The following is a 20,604-nucleotide window of genomic DNA, read 5'->3' as shown; positions in this document are numbered from 1 at the left end:
TATATATATATATATATATATATATATAGGGTTGGGGTGGTTTAATGTTTGTTGTTTCAGAACTGTGTTCACGGTTTGCATATCATTTCCAATAAAACGTGTTCTGCACTATGGAACTATGGCTGCACTATAAGAGTGATGGTCAAATCACACTAATTGATTAGACAAGAACTGTTCTGTGTTTCAGGCAAAGATGATGGGTGACATGCAAACCTCTTCCTTCTTCCTCCAAATCTCAGTGCCATTATCAAGTACGTCCATGGACTAATACTACAAAGACAACATTTGATTAAACTATCACTCACACTTGCCAAAATATTATCATCTGCATGCATCAGAAGCAATCTAAATGTTAATACAAATAATATTTTGAACTTGGAGTTATCTAGCAATTATTGTTCCTAGATTGGAAGCTAGAGCTGATGTTAGTAGGGGAGAGGCACCTAACCTTTTATTATTATTATGTACAATAAATTCATCTAGGTCTCTCTCAATTTTATTGAGATTCTTTTTTAAAAATAATTTACTAAAACTGGATACGTCTATCCATGCAACAGTTTGAGAAATTTGTGCATAAACTTGGATATACTTCTAGGTACTCTGAATTTTGAATGATTTGATTGAACAAAATGTTGATCAGCTGGACTGATCTAAGTGGCAGATGTTGCTACTTTTTTAACACTAAAATCTCCAGAATTTTGTTCATAGATGAATGAGACTTCTATGAACAATTACTTTAATTTTGAGAACCTTTAATTAAACTATGTGCAAATATTTTTGATTTTCATGTATTCTGTATACGATTAATTTAAATGCTTTAATACATGTACCAAATATATGCTGTTTCAGCATAAAAAAATAAAAAACAACTGAAAATACAAAGATATGGTTAAAGAAACTGGAAGGGAACTATGAAGGTCATATGGCCAAAACATTGAACATGTATTTCTTTCTCATACATCAGTTTTAACCACTGCTAAAATGTACTGTGTTACAATGGCTTGAATTGATTGTAATGGTTTAAATATATTTTACAATAACTTGATATTTAAAACCAACTTTAAAACTGTAAATATTTGGAGTGAAGTAACACATTACCAGGTGTAAAATACATAGCCATAGGCCTAATGGTACCAGTGTTTTTAATTTTACTTATTTACAAAATTTCTGCAGAAAGTTATTGTATTTTATATTGAAAACGTAGGATTCTACAAATGCAGATTCAATGCACATTATTAATCCTCTGTTAACAATTCCAGGTTGAACTCAAATTTACATTAAAAACCATAAGAACATAATGATGAGCCTACAGAATTAGAACATTTTCAGCAGTTTTTATTTTAATTTCAGTGTACTCTCTATCTCTGCAAGTAAATCACTAATTTTGAGTTAAAGCTAAATCTTGGATTAAAATCAGTGTGAAGAAAACTATTCAGCAGTACTCATCTCTACACTTCAGTTAATCTGTGCCGCAAAAAATAAAATTATATTTGGCTAATAGTATTTAGTGATCCAGAATAATTTACAATTAAAACAAAAACTTTTCATGTCCTCAACAGGCTAAAACAGCATCAAAACATGAAAAAAAGAAAAAATTATCATCTTTCACTTTATTTATAAGAATTCAACACATGACATGAATTTCTCTACATAATTATGATAATGCTGACAATTCCTTACTTTGTTACTTTGGAAGCCTACATTTACATAAGCAACCAAGCCAAACAATAATATAAATCATAAACATTACTCTAGTAGGTGCTTGATGTTAAAAGATAATTAATTTTGTGCTTCTATTACAGTTATGTTTACCAAAAATTATTACTTCTTAAAAAAGTAGAGATATAGTGTGAAGTTACTGCAAGTAATTCTAACTAAAGTACTTAAGGTTAGACTTCCACTTGTTTAGTCAAAATTAATAAATTAATCTTCAGTCAACATATGTTCTTCCCAAGAGTAATGGACAAAAAAAAATCCTAAAACAAAGGTTATATTGCTTAGTCACAAAAAAAACTACTTCAAACTATTCAATGTCTGTGCAGAAACTGTTACACCTCAAAAACTATACAAACAATTGTAACTGAATTATCTCACACAGAAAAATATGGTTAAACTCAATTCTTTAAGGTAGCATTTAGCCTTTATATTTCATACAAAAGAATTCAAGCAACTAATAACTTTGTAGCTATTTAAACCTTACTAAGTAATTTTCTGAGATAAATGAAATAATTGATTTTTTAAACATATGATAAAAAAGGGAATGGGATTAGGATAATTTATTATCTTTAGGTCAAAGGCCAAAATGAAGTTTTCTCAATTGAAATATTTATGCCTAAATCTGCTGATGAAAGTTTTTGGAGCTATAAGGAAATAATTTGAAATGACACTGAATGATAGGTTGCATATAGCCAAAGGGAAACAAGTAAAAACAATGGAAGAATGAGAGGACAGTGCAAATAAAAATACACAGAAACTCCAAAAGACTGACACTGATGTCAATAATAAAAATTATTCTTAAAATAAAAAAATATGGCCTTTTAAGTGTTATTCCTCCAATGTTTATTAATGCACACATTCTTCAACTCAATACGAATAAGGAGAATTTATAACTACAAAACAACAGCATATATACTGATCATACAATGTAAAGTTTGTTGTAATTAGTACATATCAGCTTTTCACTGAAAGTTGATGATCTCAAAACTGCAAAGTATAGGACAGAACTGAATCAAACTACACAAATTTCTTCCCAGTATACACAAATTTTTAAGGCCATTTTAATTTAACCACCAGCTGCATAAACCTTTTCTAAAAAAATGCAATTTCTGGAAGAATCACAACAGAATGCCATAAGATCAGGTTCTAATGTTGTACTCAAGAGTGACTGTTTCTTATGGTAAAATCATGATTGTAACAGATTAACCATATTTACTTATAAACACACTTTGTACTACTATTTTCTTGAAATATATAAATCTCCCCTAAAAAAAAACTAGTATCTCAAAATAAAAAAAGCATATTACAAAAATGTTTTATACATAAAGCTTCTTTTTTCATACAGAGCATTTAAGAAACTAAAGAACTGAATAAAATAGCTGCAAAACTATTTTCTTCAATAAGTAATATACATTTTCAAACTTTTCCCAAGATTGAAACTGTTTTGAATGTAAATTGCAAATGCTGTTTTAATCTGCTAACACCTAAAGAAGTGAAATGTTAAAAATAAGAGAAAAAAAGAAACTTCAAAGAAAAAGCTATAACATTTAAATGAATTATGATGATGCAGCATGATTGTATCTACAATTTTTATGCTGATTAAACAATTATTTCAAACTTCTCTTAAATGCTTTAAAAACATACATACTCACCAAAATCAAATCCAAGGAAATCTTGGATGTGTCTAAAATTGTTAAAACATTATAATTGATGAATTACAAATACACTTATGATATGCAGTTGTACAACCTACCAACAATAAACATTCTTTATTTTACATATGTATCCTACATCTAGGAAGGTTTAGAACAGAACAATGTTTTCTTGTATAAAGCTTTTGTTTTGATTCTAAAGCTTTTAAAACTTTTAACATCCATACACTCACATTTGTTTATAAAACAGCAAACTTGACCTACATAGTCATTCAAGAGGAAAACAACGTTAAGGTTTAACTGCACAGTATCATTTCTTGCTGTTTTTCTTGGTCAATTGACCTCTGTGAGGTGTTATTGGGCGATTTGAAGCCATCTTCCCATATGGAAAATTTTTCTTGTCTGCTGGTTTCAGAATCTGTAAAGTTAATTTTTTTTATATTCCTTTTGTCCAATTGAAAGCTACTTGTAATCACATTCTTACAAATACTACACATAATTAAAAAATAATAAATGACTTTCATGTTCTTAAACTCTTGATACAATAATTAGATTACACATATAAAAAAACAACTCCCCACACATTTTGAATGGTACAGCATAGAAATATGATAGCCATAAACTTAGGTTCTTATAACTAAATATTAAATACCAAATAACATAATACATGTATAAAACTGTATTTCGCTTTGGGATTAGAGTACTTTTACTAGGTAAAGTAACTAAATGTGTCTGTGCATGTATGACTAAACTTGATTCTCAATGATTGAGCATAAACACAAAACATTCTGTGATAGAAAAGCTTTCAATTCTTAAATACTCCATTTGATTTCTTAAAAAAATATTGCATTTTCCTTTAACTAGTGATGAATAAATACAAAATGTGCAGTCAATCCAATCCCTTGGGTCAGAGCATTTATACAATACGATTGTCTAGAGGGCCATTACAACTGTCTTTTGTCATTCCATTAATTATTTCAATAAAGTAAATTGCATTGCAAAAATGCTTGGGTTTTGATGCAATGGGAACATCCAGAACAATAAAGTGTTCTGATTCACTAAGTAGCCCAGGGATCTTTTTTCTAATGGATGCCAATGTTCCTTATCATTTTACTGAGTGCAAGAAAAGTCTGCTACCGAAGTGATCGCTTTTTGAGAGTTGTCATTTCTATAAGAAATGTCAAAGAGGAGATATTCAATTCAAATCAATTAATCTTACATTGTATAATAAAGTCAGGCACGTAAATAATACTGATATAGGGAGGGGGAATATATATATATATAAACCAAACAACAACAAATATATATGTTGAAACATGTCTTTCTCTTTATGCATTTTTTCATTCATGCTCTTATCTTAAAAATATTTCTTTTAATCAGTCAATGGAGGAAATCCCACTTTTTTTTCATGAAACTACCTCACAAAAGAAACATTTTTGTTCTTAATAAGTTTCTTTATTCTCAGACTGATTGTTCAGCACATATGAAGACTGAGGGATCGATGTTGATATTGATATGAAATTTTAGGAATTGCAAAAATTAATAACTTTCTTGTAAAGTACTCTTGAAAATAAGCATTTTTATATATAATTTTTTTTCTACAAGTAACTGTTTACGAGATACAGTATGACAGACAGACGTTGGGCTATTATATATATATATATATATATATAGATAGATCAAGTTCTTAAATTAATAAATAGTATAGCTGTCATATCAATGGCAAAAAACCTGACTTAGCAACAGGGTTCATAAACTTATCAAAACTAAAAATTCAAGGACTTTTCCAAATGTTTTTCAGGGCCAACAGACTAACCATGAAATCCTAAAAACAAGAGTATACTGATACATTTTTTCATTGATGCAAAACCTAATAATTTCAGATGGGTCAATACCATGAAAAATAATGAAACAGTGGATTGTACAAAAACTGATTAGACACCACATAATGCAAAAGATACTGTTTAATTAATGTATGTATGCACCTAGCTGTTTGCTCTTTATTTCAGTGCTTGTTCTAATACTAAGCAATGAGTGTAACAATATTTTTATAACAATGTCATCAATCAGACTTGCAGTTATCAAGATCAATCAAACTCACAAGTTTGCTTTTTCCAAGTTACAAAAGAATAGCTGTGGCTATTCATCCAGCTAGCTGAACAAATAGTCTGAGAAATGTTTGTTCAGCTATCACAATGCACGTGCACAGACTTGTCTTGAGCTCAGGGTACCCAAAGTAACCTAGGAGTTCTGTGACAGCAAACTATTCAGATGACAGAAAAGTTTGTTTATTCGTGTGTATTAATAAATTTATTATTACTCAAACATCACATAAATAAGAAAGAAAGAAAACTGGAATTTTTTAATATTATTAATCAGAAAGTTTCATTTTATATATGTCCAACTAGTTTTAATGTCATTAACTATATATATTTGTTACTTATCTTTACCTATTGAAGCAGTTATGTAGCCACTAAAAGTGTAAAACACCAATAACAGTAAGACCACAACTCACACTCTTATCCTAGGCTTACACTGATATAGGCGATATCATTCTAATTTTAACATCTTCTTTACCTGAAAATGTATTTCCAACAGATACTCATAAGATTAATACAAGATATGGTAAATAAAATACAAGGTCTTTTAAGAACTTTTCAAGGGCCAAAATGTGCTTTTTTTTAATCAAATAAAGTTTATTTCCATGTACTGAAAGCCATAAAAAATATCATTTAGCATTATGTAATATGTAAAAGTTTTTGGCTATTTTCTTTGATCCTTTTTTGTCACACCTTAAGATAGAATCAAACGTCATAGAATTTTGTATTTTATTTTTAGTTTAAAACTTCAGATTCAGGATGTGCAAAATTTACCTTAAAAAAGAGAGTAAAGACAAAACATTTACTCAGACTGGCAGTATAACTGAAGTATTTGCTCATATCCAAAGTTTGGACAGTTCAAAATGTTCAAACAGAAAAATAATCTGTGTCAATGACAACTGAAAAAAAACAAAAAAACTTCAGGAAATTTTCTGAAACAGTTCAATTTGATTTTTTTCCTATCTTGTTAATTTCCTTTAGAGATTTCCTGAAACAGTTATTTTGTTCATCACACATCCTCTAAATAAGCTTTCTTTTCTTTCACAGATTTCATGGAACAGTTCAATCTAGCTTCTTGTTTCTGTATCTTACAGATCACATCCTAACTGAGCTTATTTTCTTTTAGTTATATCCTGAAACTATTTAATTTGATTCTTGTTTTTTGTATCTTACTTATCACATATTCTCTAACTCAGATTTTTTCTTTCAGGGGTTTCCAGAAACAGTTTAGTTTTTTGTTGTTGTTTTTTATCTTACTAATCACATCTCCTAGCTCAGAATTCTTTTCTTTCAGAGATTTTCTGAAACAGTTAAATTGAAGGGTCCAGTTTTGAGGTTTTGAAGATTTCTGTTTCTTCTGCAGCTTTCTCTATTTTATCCTGCAGATGCTTAATGTCTTTCTCCAGCATTCTCTTCTTCTCATTCAGGTCCATTATTTCTTGTTCATGTGGTCTTTTCTTTGCTTGTTTTTTTGCACCCTTGTTGGGTGATTATGTATTGCTCATATTTTCACCTAGCAGAATTGCAATACAGAATCATGTTTAGGGTAACCTATATGTTTTATATTCATCCAGCTTTTGTGATTGCATCCTGGATTAGCTTCTGAAAGATGTCTGTGACCTCCTTCTTGTTAACCACAGTGAGATTTGAATTTACAGAAAAACATCTTTCAACAATAGCCTGTCCATGTGAAAGTACCAGCAGCAGTTTGATAATGGACCACAGTTCTAGATACTGTTCTTTTCCTTCCAGCTGTTTAGCAAGAAAAGGTTTCAAGTGCTACTTTCTCGCTGGGATGACTGTCATAATTAAAGAAGTGGCTATGCTGGCTGGTGCCTTCATCTTGAAAAAAATTGCCTATTTAGGTCATCATAATTTTGTTCAGGGAATTGCTTTAACCCAACAAAGTATGGTAGCATTCATTTTAATTTCTTATCACACTCTTCTGGATTCTTTGTCATTTTAGGTGAATTGAGGCAAGAACCATGTCACTCAAAATTTACTTCAATGAGAATCTTTTCATTAATTTCTTCAGCAGATGAACAATGCACTTTCTTGCCTCCATTTGAAATTTAAAAATTTCTCTGTTGCTGACTTTTTTGGAAAACGATAGACATTTCACAAGTTTGTCGGCTGAAAAGCCAAAATACATTTTAGAAAAACTAAATAAATCCTCATCTTTTACTTCATACTTTGCAACTTAGCATGCCAGAAAGTGGTTTGATAACTTCAAGTTCATCACATCTTTATCATGTTTTCCCAGTCAATTGACAAGAATGGTATCATTGGATCACCTCCTTAGTACCTCTCCAAATAGCCGGACACATGATTTGCCACAAAGGTTAAAAAATGTAGCTTTGCAGGAAGGAACAGATTATCTCACACTTTTTTGACTTCATGTTTTCTCAAGCTACAAATCCCTATTTTGACTCCAGGTCTACAGTACTTATCAATTTTACTGGAGTCAAAATAGGAATTTGTAGCTTGAAAAAATAATGTGGACACTATTTCCAGCCCAGTTTGTTACTTTTTTTAGAGCCCCTAGTTGTAAGCTTGAAAATTTAATCCTTCACATTTTGATTCAACTTGTTTCTGTACCTTTTCTCTTTTTTTTGCTGATCCCTATTATCCATTTTAAATTAACAATTTTTAATTATTTAGTTTCATAAGAGTTTTATGTCCACTTAATGAAAAAAAAATTGTAAGCTACATACATGCATATGCATTCAGTTGAATGTTAGATGTTTTTTAACAGTTTATTGCTGCATTGGCTTTTTTTCACCTCACTATTATTTACTGGTTTTGTGCCAGAGGTTTCATGTACGTAGAGTATAAAGGAAGCTGCTCACAACAACATCACATATATTACGTATTTATAGCCATGTAAATCAACTTTTTAAATAGGTCATCAACATTTGCAGCATTTCAGATAGTATATCTGCCTAGGTTTTGGTGCAAAATACCCAGCCAATTTTACTGTATGCTTGTGAAACAAAAATAATAATAATAAAATACACATATGCAATTTCAGCAAAATATGAAAATCAGTAGAATAAATCACCACTCACAAGAGTAGAGAATTCTACAATGGTAATCATCTACTGTTAAAAAACTAGTCACAGAAAACCATGTAGAGACAAAGTACAACACTGAACTCATGAAATAATGAATCCTCATCAAGGCAATTTTCAATTAATGTGCATTTGTAAAACATTGGATTTTTTCAATGGCAGAAAGTGAAGGACTTTAGAGCAATTTTTCAGGACAACAAAAACGAAGGCACTTGAATTGATTTTAAAACTACCTTATAGAATACTCAATACTGCATTCATTACTATTGTCCAGGTTTCAGTAAAATATTTGTAGCTGTTTGTTCTGGAGAAGCTTGTAAAACTATAATCAATAATAATGAGGCTGGAGACACTTATAAATATACACATTGTTTACTCTAATATAACAAAGCATTTCTGACTAGTAACAAAATGGAACATTTCCATTTAGTATAATGGTGTTTAAGTGGTTTCTAGGATGCTTGAATGACTTCAAAGAGTTTATGTTTGAAGAACTTAAAAACTTTTTGAGGGTGGAAATCTCAACTTTCAAGAATCAACTTAAAAAAGCCCTACTATTTTCACAGGAGTTTGTTTAGTAGCTGTGTATAGATTTTGGCACAGTATATCTAGCCATTTTTGCTGTCGGCTTCAGTGATTGAATGGCTTTTATGAGAAACTTGGCTAGTAGCAATGAAAAAATTGATAAAATACCCTTCTCTTTCAAGAATCAACATAAAAATAGCCCTATGACCTGCACAGGAGTTTTTCAGTAGGTTTGCCCAGGTTTCAATAAAATATTCATAGCTGGTTTTTTTTCTGTGGATTTGTGTAATAAAAATAATATGAATAATAATAATAATAATTACAAATGGAAGAATTTTGAATTTTATCTAAAAATCGAAAATCAACATTTTTTGGTATTTTCAATATTTTAGCAGCCTTAGCCATTGAGATAGGTCTTGATTGTTGTTTCAAGAACAAGTCTGCTTTGTAAGATAGTTTTTGCCAGTAGGTTCTATCAGAATTTTTTTGAAATTCCTGGGTGATCTCTATTATGAACTACTATTGTGGTTCATGAGAAATACACCAAAAATTAAATTAGAAGATAATGTACATATACAACTATTGTAAAAATAATGGGGCTCACTCATTATGCAAGTACTTAAACACTCTGAACACAAAGAGAGACAAACAGCATAATCTTTCAGTGAAGAAAAAAAAAAGTGACATGTTAACTACTTTAATGTTTTTTAGGTATCCATACATCTCGGTCCCTACACACATTATATCTCAGTAAAACTGTAGTTTGATCTAATATCCACTCCAATGTGAGGACTGATGGAAATGATGAGATATAATGTGAGCACTGGCTTTTTTTTGCAACTAACACTATATTTTGATTTCTAACATGAAGATCCTTGTGCAAAACGTGTCATATATACACAGTTTTTCCATTGTCTAATTAGTCTTCAGTTCACTTATGAAAATAAAAAATAAAAATTTGCACATTCAGTCACCAAGCCACATGTGTTGCTGGTAGTTGTTTGTGCTGCATTGGAAGTCAGAAAGAAATCCCGTATGGAACATTTTTGCACTGTTCATTAGAGCTTTGTGTTTTTCAGACTTTATGTGTCTCTTGAATGCAGACTCTCCCATATTCCCAAAGTTGAAGTATTTCATATGTATTTTACATCACACATGGTTAATATTATTGCAGTCTGGTAACAGCTGGCTGGCATACAAATCCTTCTCCTGCCATGCAGGATTGAATTTACATTTACCCAGCATTTACTTTTTACATAGGCCTATTTCTTTCTCTCTTTTTTTTTAGTAAACAAAAATGCAGGAAAAATTGTAAAAGAAAGTGTCTTAGTCCTGTAACCACATTTGTCCAAAACCAATCAACTCTTTAGCAATCTTTTACAGACATAATATCACACTGTTTGTTTTTCAATGCAGCTGTTTTATTTTGTTTTGCGTGAATATATTGTGGATGTAGTTTACTGGGGAAATTTGTGATTTTATACAACATGCTGCTGGAACAGGAATTAGTTCTTTGTAATGAACACCTCTGCTGAAGAAAATACACTAACGCATCCTGCAGTAACTGACATGACATCATTGAATACACACTACAGAGGTGTGATACAGTAGTAATGTATGTGGCAGCAAGTTTATAACTTACATGATTTATGACAGTTTTTAGTAATAGGAACACCACTAAAGACCTCCGGGTGAAGAAAAGGAGCCCAACAAAGATCATGGAGATAAGAGTGAGACAGACGAACATTAGTTAGGAAAGCATTCCAACCCAACAAGTCCCAGCAGCAGATGAAACAAGTAAGGAGGGATAGAGCAGAAACAATACTATGGGCTAAGGTAGTGAAGAAAACAGAACAAACCTCTCCAGAAAACCTTTTAGGAACACGATAAAGTGCCTCAGAAATAAGGTGAAAGAATGAGAAGTAACATAGGAGGGTGGTAATAAAGACAAAGGTGTGAAAATTGGGCATAGAAAGTGAAATAAAAGCTAAGGAGTCTGCTCCTAAGCAGATAAAAGAGATTCAAAAGACTGGGAATCAAGGAACAGAAATAAAGAATGGCTGTAAGCCAGGACAAAAGAATTAAGTAGGTGAGGAGGACAAAGCATGTGAGTACAGAGGTGCAGTTGATTAAGCAATGAGTCTGCATGGACCCTAATAACAGGAAGAGGGAAAACAAAGTAACCATGAATATGGGTTTCATGTAGTAAAGAATGGGAGGAATGAAAAAGACACTGGAGAAAGAAAAAAAACATATCTGCAAAACCAAGAAAGGGTTTAGAAGGGTGGGTGAAGATGTTCCTTCACTGATAAAGCAGTACCTAAAGCAAACCTTGGTGGGGAAACAGCTGGTCAAGATCATTGTCATCCTGGTCATGTTCAAACTGAAGAGAAGGAATGTTAGCTGAATGGATAGGAGGAATAGGCCTTGTATGCATAGGAATCCACAACTTGTTGAACAATGGCTGTCATGTCCTGCACAGACAATGATCCTCTTGTACCCACAGGTCCCATGTTAGTAGCATCATTACCATCACTGAATGAAGTAACAGTCAGAGTCACTTGAGCTACTGCAAATGTCACGTAATTAATTAATTAAGTTTAAAATATCCATTCAAAACAATGGAAGAAGTTATTTTGACTGCAAGTACTTAAGGGAAGTTGTTGTTAAAGGAGTTTATGTCGCCCCTCAATAGGTGGAAGGCTATTGTCGTGTGATGATGTCATCATGCATTAGTGCAGTTTATGTTAAACGTGATTTTTAGGTGGAAGTTAGCTCAAGGCTAGTGTCATGCATGTCTCATAGGTAGATGCACAAGAGATCAAGTTTTGTGTGTGAAGGTGAGGTATCTTCTTGGAACATATTGTTGTTCAAGCTCAATTTTTATCTAATAATTAAAGTTTATTTTCAATACATAAGGAGTCCTTGTACTTGTATGCGATGTGTGAGTAATATTAAATTACTAATACATATGGATAAACAAGCTGTTATATCATCTGAATAGTTTGCCATAGTAGAATTCTTAAATTACCATGAATTTGAGATAAGTCTGCACATGCATACTGTGATAGCTGTACAAATACCTCTCAGGCTAGCTGGAAGAATCACCACTTTGTAAAAGAAATGGATTGATTGTCTTGGGGAAAACAAAATGACTTAACTGAATAATAAATATTAAGATAAAAAACAACCTTCTCAGTTCAGTGAAATTAATATCTATTGAACACTACAACTTACATTTGTATCACAGGAATTTTACAATATATAAAGTAAACTTTAAAACAAGCTAGTAACTTAAGAAAACATGAACAATTCTTATAAATAAAAATGGTTTCATGTATACACATACACACACATATATATAGGTTCATAGGATTATGGGAAGGGAACACTAAATTATCTACTGTAACCATAGTTACGTATCAGATATATAACTAAAACTAAGAATGGAAGATATTGATGCAAATTTACCATATTTTACTAAAAGGTATTTTTAACCACATCTAAGTCATAATAGCTTTTCTTCCCAGACTGTGCCTCATTTTCTACTTCTTACATTACATATACAGAGGTGTGCAACTTATACCACTTACACCCAGAACAACTAGATTTAAGAGATGGACAAGTAGCCCATCTGCCAACTCTACTCACAATTACATTGGGTTTTCTAAGGAAACTGTACTTTATTAACATTTAATTTGAACAGAATATAATAAATTATAAGAGGTGTTACTGAAATTAGATCAGTTGAGAAACAGAGCTTTGTAGACTATTGTTGTAACAACACTTGCATGATTTGAAAGTCTAGTGGGCAATAAGACAGCAAATAATGATTTACATATATTGATGATAATGTCTGATACACATCAATAACAACAAAAAGTACTGAACAAAATTATTTTGGATTCTCATAGGTCACTTTCTTATAGTAAGGTTCAAATTCTTCCTTTTAAGGATCACACAGAAAATACTAAAAAACAACACTTATGAACTGATTTGAAACTCCTGATCTCTTTTTCAATAACTTCAGATGCTATCGATTTACTATAAACTGCTGATAAAAACATGTAATAATGATTTTTCACTGCATGACCGAAATTTCTCTCCCTTCTTGTATAACAACAGGCATTATTAGTTTTCACACACCACTTGTTAACAAGGAAGATCAGACAGTAAGCTTTAACATCTATTCTGTTGTGACAGTTTCACACTAGTAATCACTATAGTTTTCAGTCATGTCAAAGCTTATACTTCAAGGCTATTATATCACATAGCACTGATCTCCCTTAACCTAAAAAATATTTGCACAAAGATTTGTCAAAGATTCAATACTGCTAATAGCTTGAATTTCAGACATTTAAGTGTGAATCCTTGACTGTTAAAAACGTTACAAAGTGATTTAAAAATCAAAATTAATTTTTCCATTACCAGTCGTTGTTGTCATCACTAAACCTCATAACGAATATTATATGTGGCCATAGCACCCAAACACATTGGGGATATTCCATCTATCAGACAAGATCCAGACGCCGTTGAAAACTAGTCAGCAACTAAGGAAAATCAGTTAAGGGTTAGGAGTTGAGTGCTTTAACCCATAACGACTCAACTTTTTTAATGTGTGTGTGTGTGTGTGTGCGTGCGTGCGTGTGTGTGTATATAGAGAACAGATTGTACATTTTACTATTAGCTTGCCACATATGATGTCAAAGCTTATACTTCAAAGCTATTACATCACATAGCACTGATCTTCCTTAACCTTAAAAATATTTACACAAAACTACTGGGTCAAAGAATCAACACTGCTAATAGCTTGAATTTCAGACATTTAAGTGTGAATCCTTGACTGTTGAATTAACAATGGTCAAATGAGTATTATATGTAGATGTAAGCAGAAAGATGTTTATTTGTAGACACGGATTTTAAGAATCAGCATATGATGACAGACAGAGATTGTTTTAACAGTACAAAGGAAGGCAAGTTGTTCGTTATTTGTTCACTGTTACTAAATATTATCCTTTAAGAAATTTTTAAAAATTTTGGCAGTAATATGATTTCCAAGGCCCCAATTAAAAGGACAAAAACAAAAAACATTTCAATGTTTCTCAAGCATTAGTATGAACCTTGCAGTAAACACTAGACTTTAATATTAACCCTATGTCTACGGATAGGCTTCAAAGTGCACATGCAGAGTGCTGTTCAAAAAGCATTATGTATTTGATGCCAGTTACCAGATATAATATAGAAGGTTACTAATAATAAACAAATAAAATAAAACATATATGTGCATTTCACAGGTCCTAAAAGATATCTTAATGAAATATACAAACTGTAAGATGAACATGAGTATATTTATTTTTCCATGACTTGTCAGAGTCTGAATCAGACTGACATCTTCAATTTACAGAAATATCTTGATTACAAATACTTATGTAAAATCTTTTTTAGTGTGTGTGTGTGTATATATATATATTTATTTATATATAGAACAGATTGTACATTTTACTATTAGCTTGCCACATTTCGTGTAGATATATATAGTAAATTCAGAATTATAGTCAACATTCCTTCCCCAATTCGAGGTTGGTCCACTGAATTAATCCTATGCACATTCAGTTAACATATTCATAATATGATAAAAATAATATCCATTTAAAATTGTGACTAAATTGCATAAGTTCATCTATTATGTATCCTAGCTTCTAGGGATATCATTAATAAATTACTTACGCCAATAATATTGATAACCTGATTTTTACATAGTCAGTTAAGAACAAATGGTAAAAATTAAAAAAAATATTTAAAAATCTTTAACGGTACAAAATAATGACATTTCTAATTCCCACAAGTTTAATTACAAGCTTAAAACAAAAAACAACAACATGCAATTACCAAAAATATTTATTGCTTAAAGAACTTGAGAAGTATTATTATAATAATGCTAATCAAGGTCTATTAAAAATATACGCTATAAAACATACACTGTTGAACATAAAATTAATTATATTTTCAAGTATATTTATAAGTATGCCTGTTAGAAGAAAATCAGTAATCAAAACTATTATGCAGCATAAGCCTATTAGTCCTTGCCACAGTTTTTGGCTTAAAAGCATCAGATGCTGTTCATTTTTGACAGAAACACAAACATGAACAAAGGAAGGTGATGACATTTTTCAGGTAAAAAACCACACTACAAAAGTTAGCATTTTTTCAAATTGAAAATGTATTTCCAATAATACTTACCTTCTCTCACACTACAGCTATTACTCAACTGTTAGGGTTTCCTTCCTTTGCCCATCTAAGCATTGGTCTGATTTTTTCTCCAGTCTTTAATCCACCACTTAAGTGCCCTTGGCAATATCTGTCTCATAGCACTCTCCACCTATGTCAATGTGCCCTCTATCCTGGTACTGTATACAAATACCTCATTCAGACAATATTACCACTTTTTTGAGACTGACTAAATCTGCAGTCTCTAACGCTAGCTCTTAGTGGGGAGGAAGGGTGGGAGAGCTTGAGAGGAGGTAAGGATTATTGGAAATACATTTTCAATTGAAGAAAATGTTAACTTCTAAAACATACTTACTTCTGCTCACACTACAGCTAGATTCCCACATTGATAAGATGGAGGGGCCTGTGAGGACATTATCCATACAAAATGAATCTACTTAGATCATGGGCATGCCAATAGAAGATTACCACATCCAGAACAGGTATGCTCTTCATCAGAAACCTAATTCATGCACTGTGGGTGGAATTTGACAAGATCCTTCATCACAATTGGTCAGGCCCCAACTAGATAGCTAAGGTTCCACTGCTCTGGGTTGTGATTATAGGGCCACAGTCCCTAAATCTCATGTTGCTGGCTAGGGCATTTGGACCACAATACATATACTTATGAGTGGATCCCAACCTGTAGAAATAGAGCGATGCATTCTGAGCCACTGGAATCATGGCAAGAAGGTAAGCAACACAAAAGAGGACAAACATTCTCCTCAACCTGAAAAAGTTCAAAAGGCAACACACCAAACTTGGAGTGCGGGGATCCTGTATGCTATACTGAACCTGATGCATCTCCTACCAACATCTGGAAAAACATCCAGGGTCCCGGGTAGGAGGGCCCCAACTTTGCTCTTTTCTCCAAAAGTGGAGAAAATTCACTTGAACACTCAGGAGAAATAACCTCTGTCCATCATCCTAGTGACTGGAAACCAGGTGTGGTAAGGACTCCCTAGCTCCACTAGTAGAATATGGGGGGGGGGGGTAATGCATGTTGGAGAGTTCTGAAGAACAATGCTCTGGAAACAGTGCAATAGGTGAACCAAGTTCCCTAAATTTTTAAAAGCAAACTGACCCCCAATTTATTCAGTCCAATAATTGGCAGGGATGGGCAGGATCCCCTTATGCTTTACCCATTATAGTTGATAGTATGGTAATACCACCCAGTTTGCCTTTAGGTGGTCTTATGGAACACCTCATTTCTACAGAGCCTGTTGCAACATAGATAAATTATATTGTGTTAATGGTTGCTAGTGCAGAATTGGTTTGATAAAAGCACACTGTCTGGGCAACACTCACCACAGAGTGGGATCCTGTGAAAAAGAGATATGGGACCCTGGAAAGTAAATAAGAGACAATATTAGTAATGAAGATACTCATACCTCCTTATAATCTAGCAGATGTTAGGATATCTACTAAGGGTAGTCGAAAATCCTCAGAGGAAAAAACTGCTAGATCATGCAACTAATGTGAGATAAAAGTATTGTAGGAGGTCTACATACCAACTTACACTGGACTCACTCACACACTCCAGTGGACAATTTAACAAGGCCACAAGGGACATAGAAATGTGATGAATCTGATGAGATGTGACTCACAGAAGTCTCCTCACATCCAAAGAGAGCCCAGAATAAGCAATAAAGATCCATTTTCGTACCCACCTCAACAGAATTATTGGAGATAAATCTCAGGAAATTGAAGGATCCCAATGAATAAAAAGTCATTGTCTAGCACCTTTAGTACGGGCAACATAACACTTCAAGGCCCTCACTGGACATATCAAACAATCATCATCTGATCGGTCATAGAGGTGAGAAATAGCAGCTAGATGAATTGGTGAAAAGGATTTATCCTTTTTCTTGGCTGCCAGTGTCTTACATAAAAAGGACTGTTGGGTATAGGAGGATGTAGGTAGAATAATAAAGCATTCTGTGCATATGCAGCACAAACAACTCCTACCAGCGACACCTGCAGTCCAGCAGCAACAAAAAATACACCTTAAGGGAAAGGTGATACATGGTACACAAGGCTAAGGACACAAACGAATGTTGCTAAAGAGCATGTAATACTACCTTAATACCCCAGTTAGGTAACTTATACGACTTTAGAAAGCTGTAGAGCACTAGAGATTCAAGAAAGTTTCGTCTCGAGTATCTAAAGATGGTCAATAAGGTGACTGTGGAAGATGTGAAACCCTTGTCAAAGAGCCAGGTCAAAAAATGAATTTTGGTTGGCACTTCTAGATGAAGTGGGTTCAACCTCCTCGCAATACACTAGTGTCAATATGTGTGCCATTTCCATTGATAAATGTCGATCATGGGACTATGCAAAGACTGAGACAGATACATAGCAACCTTAGAAGTTAAATCCTGATGCCGTGTGAAGGACTGCATAATCTCCATGCATGAAGCTTGAGCTTCAGGATGGCTGGATGTGCAATGTCAGATTGTGGCTGTCTCAACAGATATGGTCAAAGAGGAAGTGGAAGAGGTGGCACACATGAAGGTACCACAGAAGCAGAAACCAGGGTTGAACTGGCCAATCTGGTGCTATCAACAGAACCCAACAAGGGGTTGAACAAATCATAGCAAGTACTCTTGGTAACATACAAATCAGTGGGAAGGCATAGAGGTGCAATCCCATCCAGTCCCGACTGAATGCCCAAGGTGAGTTACCAAAGACCAAAATGCTGGCAGTTGAGTGTTTCAATGAGTGGCAAATGCATCGAGCATCAGTGTCCCTAACCATGAGCAAATCCAACAGAAAATCTTGCGATGCAGCATCCATTCTGTCGAAAGAATCCCATTGGGTAAGACAATTGATCTGCCACCAAATTCATCACCCCCTGGAACATAGCAAGCTAGTAAGATGATATGATGGGAGTGGGCCCAATAAAGAAAATCCAAGAATCAAGAACAAAGAGACCTGAACCAAGTACCCCCTTGATGGGAAATGTAAGACACCACCGTGAAATTGTCAAAGTGAATCATGATGACATTTCCCTTTAAGAAGTCCAGACCTTGAGACATCACCCATTGAACATCAAGAAGTTCTAAAATGTAGGGAAGCTTCATCGTCTGTCCATGGCCCTGGAATTCCTGACCATTGAGATATGTACCCTATCTCTAAATCAAAGCATCCATGAAGAGATGGATCTCTGGATGAGGTGGGGGTAGAGGAACACCTATCATTGTATTGTTTGCATCTAATCATCACTCGAGATTGAAGATGTTGATCCTGAATAAGGAGACTAAGGAATCCAGGGAATTGCTTTTCATGATCCATTGGTCACGTATAGACCACTGAAGAGATCTCATGTGTCCCAAAGGAATGAGGGATTTGAGTGATGCCCACATCCCCAAAAAAGAAAGAACCATCCCCACAGTGAGAGAAGGAAAGGTGAGTAAGAATTGGACTGCTTGTTCCATAGTGGGAAGCCAGATGAGATACATTTTTAAAAAGACACCCAGATGGGCGATATATTGTGGTGGAGTGAGAATAGATTTCTCAGCTCTGTTAATAAAGCCTGCCTTGGTTGCTTCTGAAAGTAGAATCTGGGTGTGATGTTCCATCAACTCATAAGATGGTGCTAGCAGTAACCAGTCATCCATGTAATGGTGTATGCACAAGCCTAGGGAATCAAGGTGAGGAGAAAAAGTTTGTATGAATCGGCAGAACACACACGATGCCAATGCTAGTCCAAAGCTTTAACTTTTGTGCACTTGACACTTGTGCACAAAAAGCAAATAGTGGTGGGACAACTCCACTAATGGGAATGTGCAGATAGGCATCAGCAACATTGAACTTGGTCATCCACAGTCTTGGTAAAAAATGCCAAAGCAGAGTGAAGAATGATTCCATTGTGAACCTTGGAGGATCTAGGAATTGACATTGATGAGAAAGATCGATGACCTGATGTCAATCTCCTGAAGCCAACGAAATATAGGAAGATGCTGGAAAAGGAGAATCTAAATTCTATCCAGAATGTCCAGGATCACTAGCAAGTGCAGCCTCAGAGCCCCTTGTAGAAACACCATTGGACTGAGTATATCTCTCCATCTCACAGTGAATAAGGTGAGAGACTGCCTTACCTGAGAGTGACCCCCCCATTTGTCTACTACACTAAGCCTGATAAACCGAGACAGTTTGGCTTACATTTCAAAAATTATTAAACCTCTCTAATATGTATTTTAATACATAACTAACATATAAAACTAAAACCTAAGTAACATTTGATTGTCTACCTATCTAACATGTTTATGGGTGAGAAACAACACTAAATTGCTAACGTGGATGCAAGCAGCAACAATTTTAAGAGCATTTTAAAAGTTCTCAATGGAATTCTTCATATAAATTTTAATACAACTATTGAGAAATAGTATAACAAAATGTGGCTTCCTGTTTGTTACAAACATCTAAGACAACTAAGTATAATTGGCTGAGAAATCACAACTGTATGTGTAGAGATTGGGCATGGCATCTATCAAGAGTTCCATGAAATTTATTTTATTTTCTCTGAATGTGCCCTAAGGAGCTTGAAAGAAGAATTCGTAAACAGAGCAATTAACCTAGTTTCTGTCTATACATAGAAATTTAGTGCATAGGAAGAACTCTTTAACCCTGTTGCCCCGGGTACCCTTACTATGCATGACACAAGGTTTTAGTGTCTTACATTCAAAATTTTATTACACTACTTTTTTGTTTACATTATACCAATTAAAATAGCATAACATCTTAGCTAATAATACATATTTTACTAGTATACAGAGCAATTAACCTAGTTTCTGTCTATACATAGAAGTTTAGTGCATAGGAAGAACTCTTTAACCCCATTGCCCTGGGAACCCTTACTACACATGACACAAGGTTTTAGTGTCTTATATTCAAAATTTTATTAAACTACTTTTTGTTTAGATTATACCAATTAAAATAGCATAACATCTTAGCTAATAATACAAAATATTTTATAAGTATACAAGTTTTAAGTTCTTAATTCTATACTGAAATATAAAAAACAAATCCCGAATTTCCACTAGTGTGACCAACGTGACATATTTTGTCTTAGCACGTCATCATCCCTATTTTATCCAGCACCCCTCGAAAATATATGAAATTAAATGTAAAATGCTCTCTATAAAATCGTTATTGCTAAAACAGACCATAATTTTAATGAACTCTATTCTGTTTTGTTACAGAGCTATCAAAGAGAAAATCAGAGCCCTCCTGCCACACCCACCCGTCACATCCTCTCTTTCACAATTGGTT

At 33.4% G+C, this 20,604-nt stretch overlaps 1 protein-coding gene across 4 annotated transcripts in view; it reads right to left on the bottom strand.

Annotated features, from left to right (window-relative positions):
- Window positions 1-1,590: 1,590 nt before the first annotated feature.
- Window positions 1,591-20,604, bottom strand: part of LOC106461339 (serine/threonine-protein phosphatase alpha-2 isoform-like) — a 35,757-nt gene continuing 16,743 nt past the window's right edge. The window contains exon 7 of one of the 4 annotated variants that reach the window (XM_013921157.2): window positions 1,591-3,786. In XM_013921157.2, coding sequence (XP_013776611.1) covers window positions 3,679-3,786 — 108 coding nt within the window. In that variant the 3' untranslated portion in view covers window positions 1,591-3,678. Of the gene's footprint in view, window positions 3,787-5,372; window positions 5,632-20,604 lie in introns of those variants that run through there. The other 3 variants (XM_022388211.1, XM_022388213.1, XM_022388210.1) reach the window with 3 other exon arrangements.

The sequence above is a fragment of the Limulus polyphemus genome, unplaced genomic scaffold, assembly GCF_000517525.1.
Source record: "Limulus polyphemus unplaced genomic scaffold, Limulus_polyphemus-2.1.2 Scaffold937, whole genome shotgun sequence".
Taxonomy (NCBI): Eukaryota; Metazoa; Arthropoda; class Merostomata; order Xiphosura; family Limulidae; genus Limulus; species Limulus polyphemus.
The sequence above is the reverse complement of the archived record's forward strand: the minus strand, read 5'-3'. Positions and strand labels throughout refer to the sequence as shown.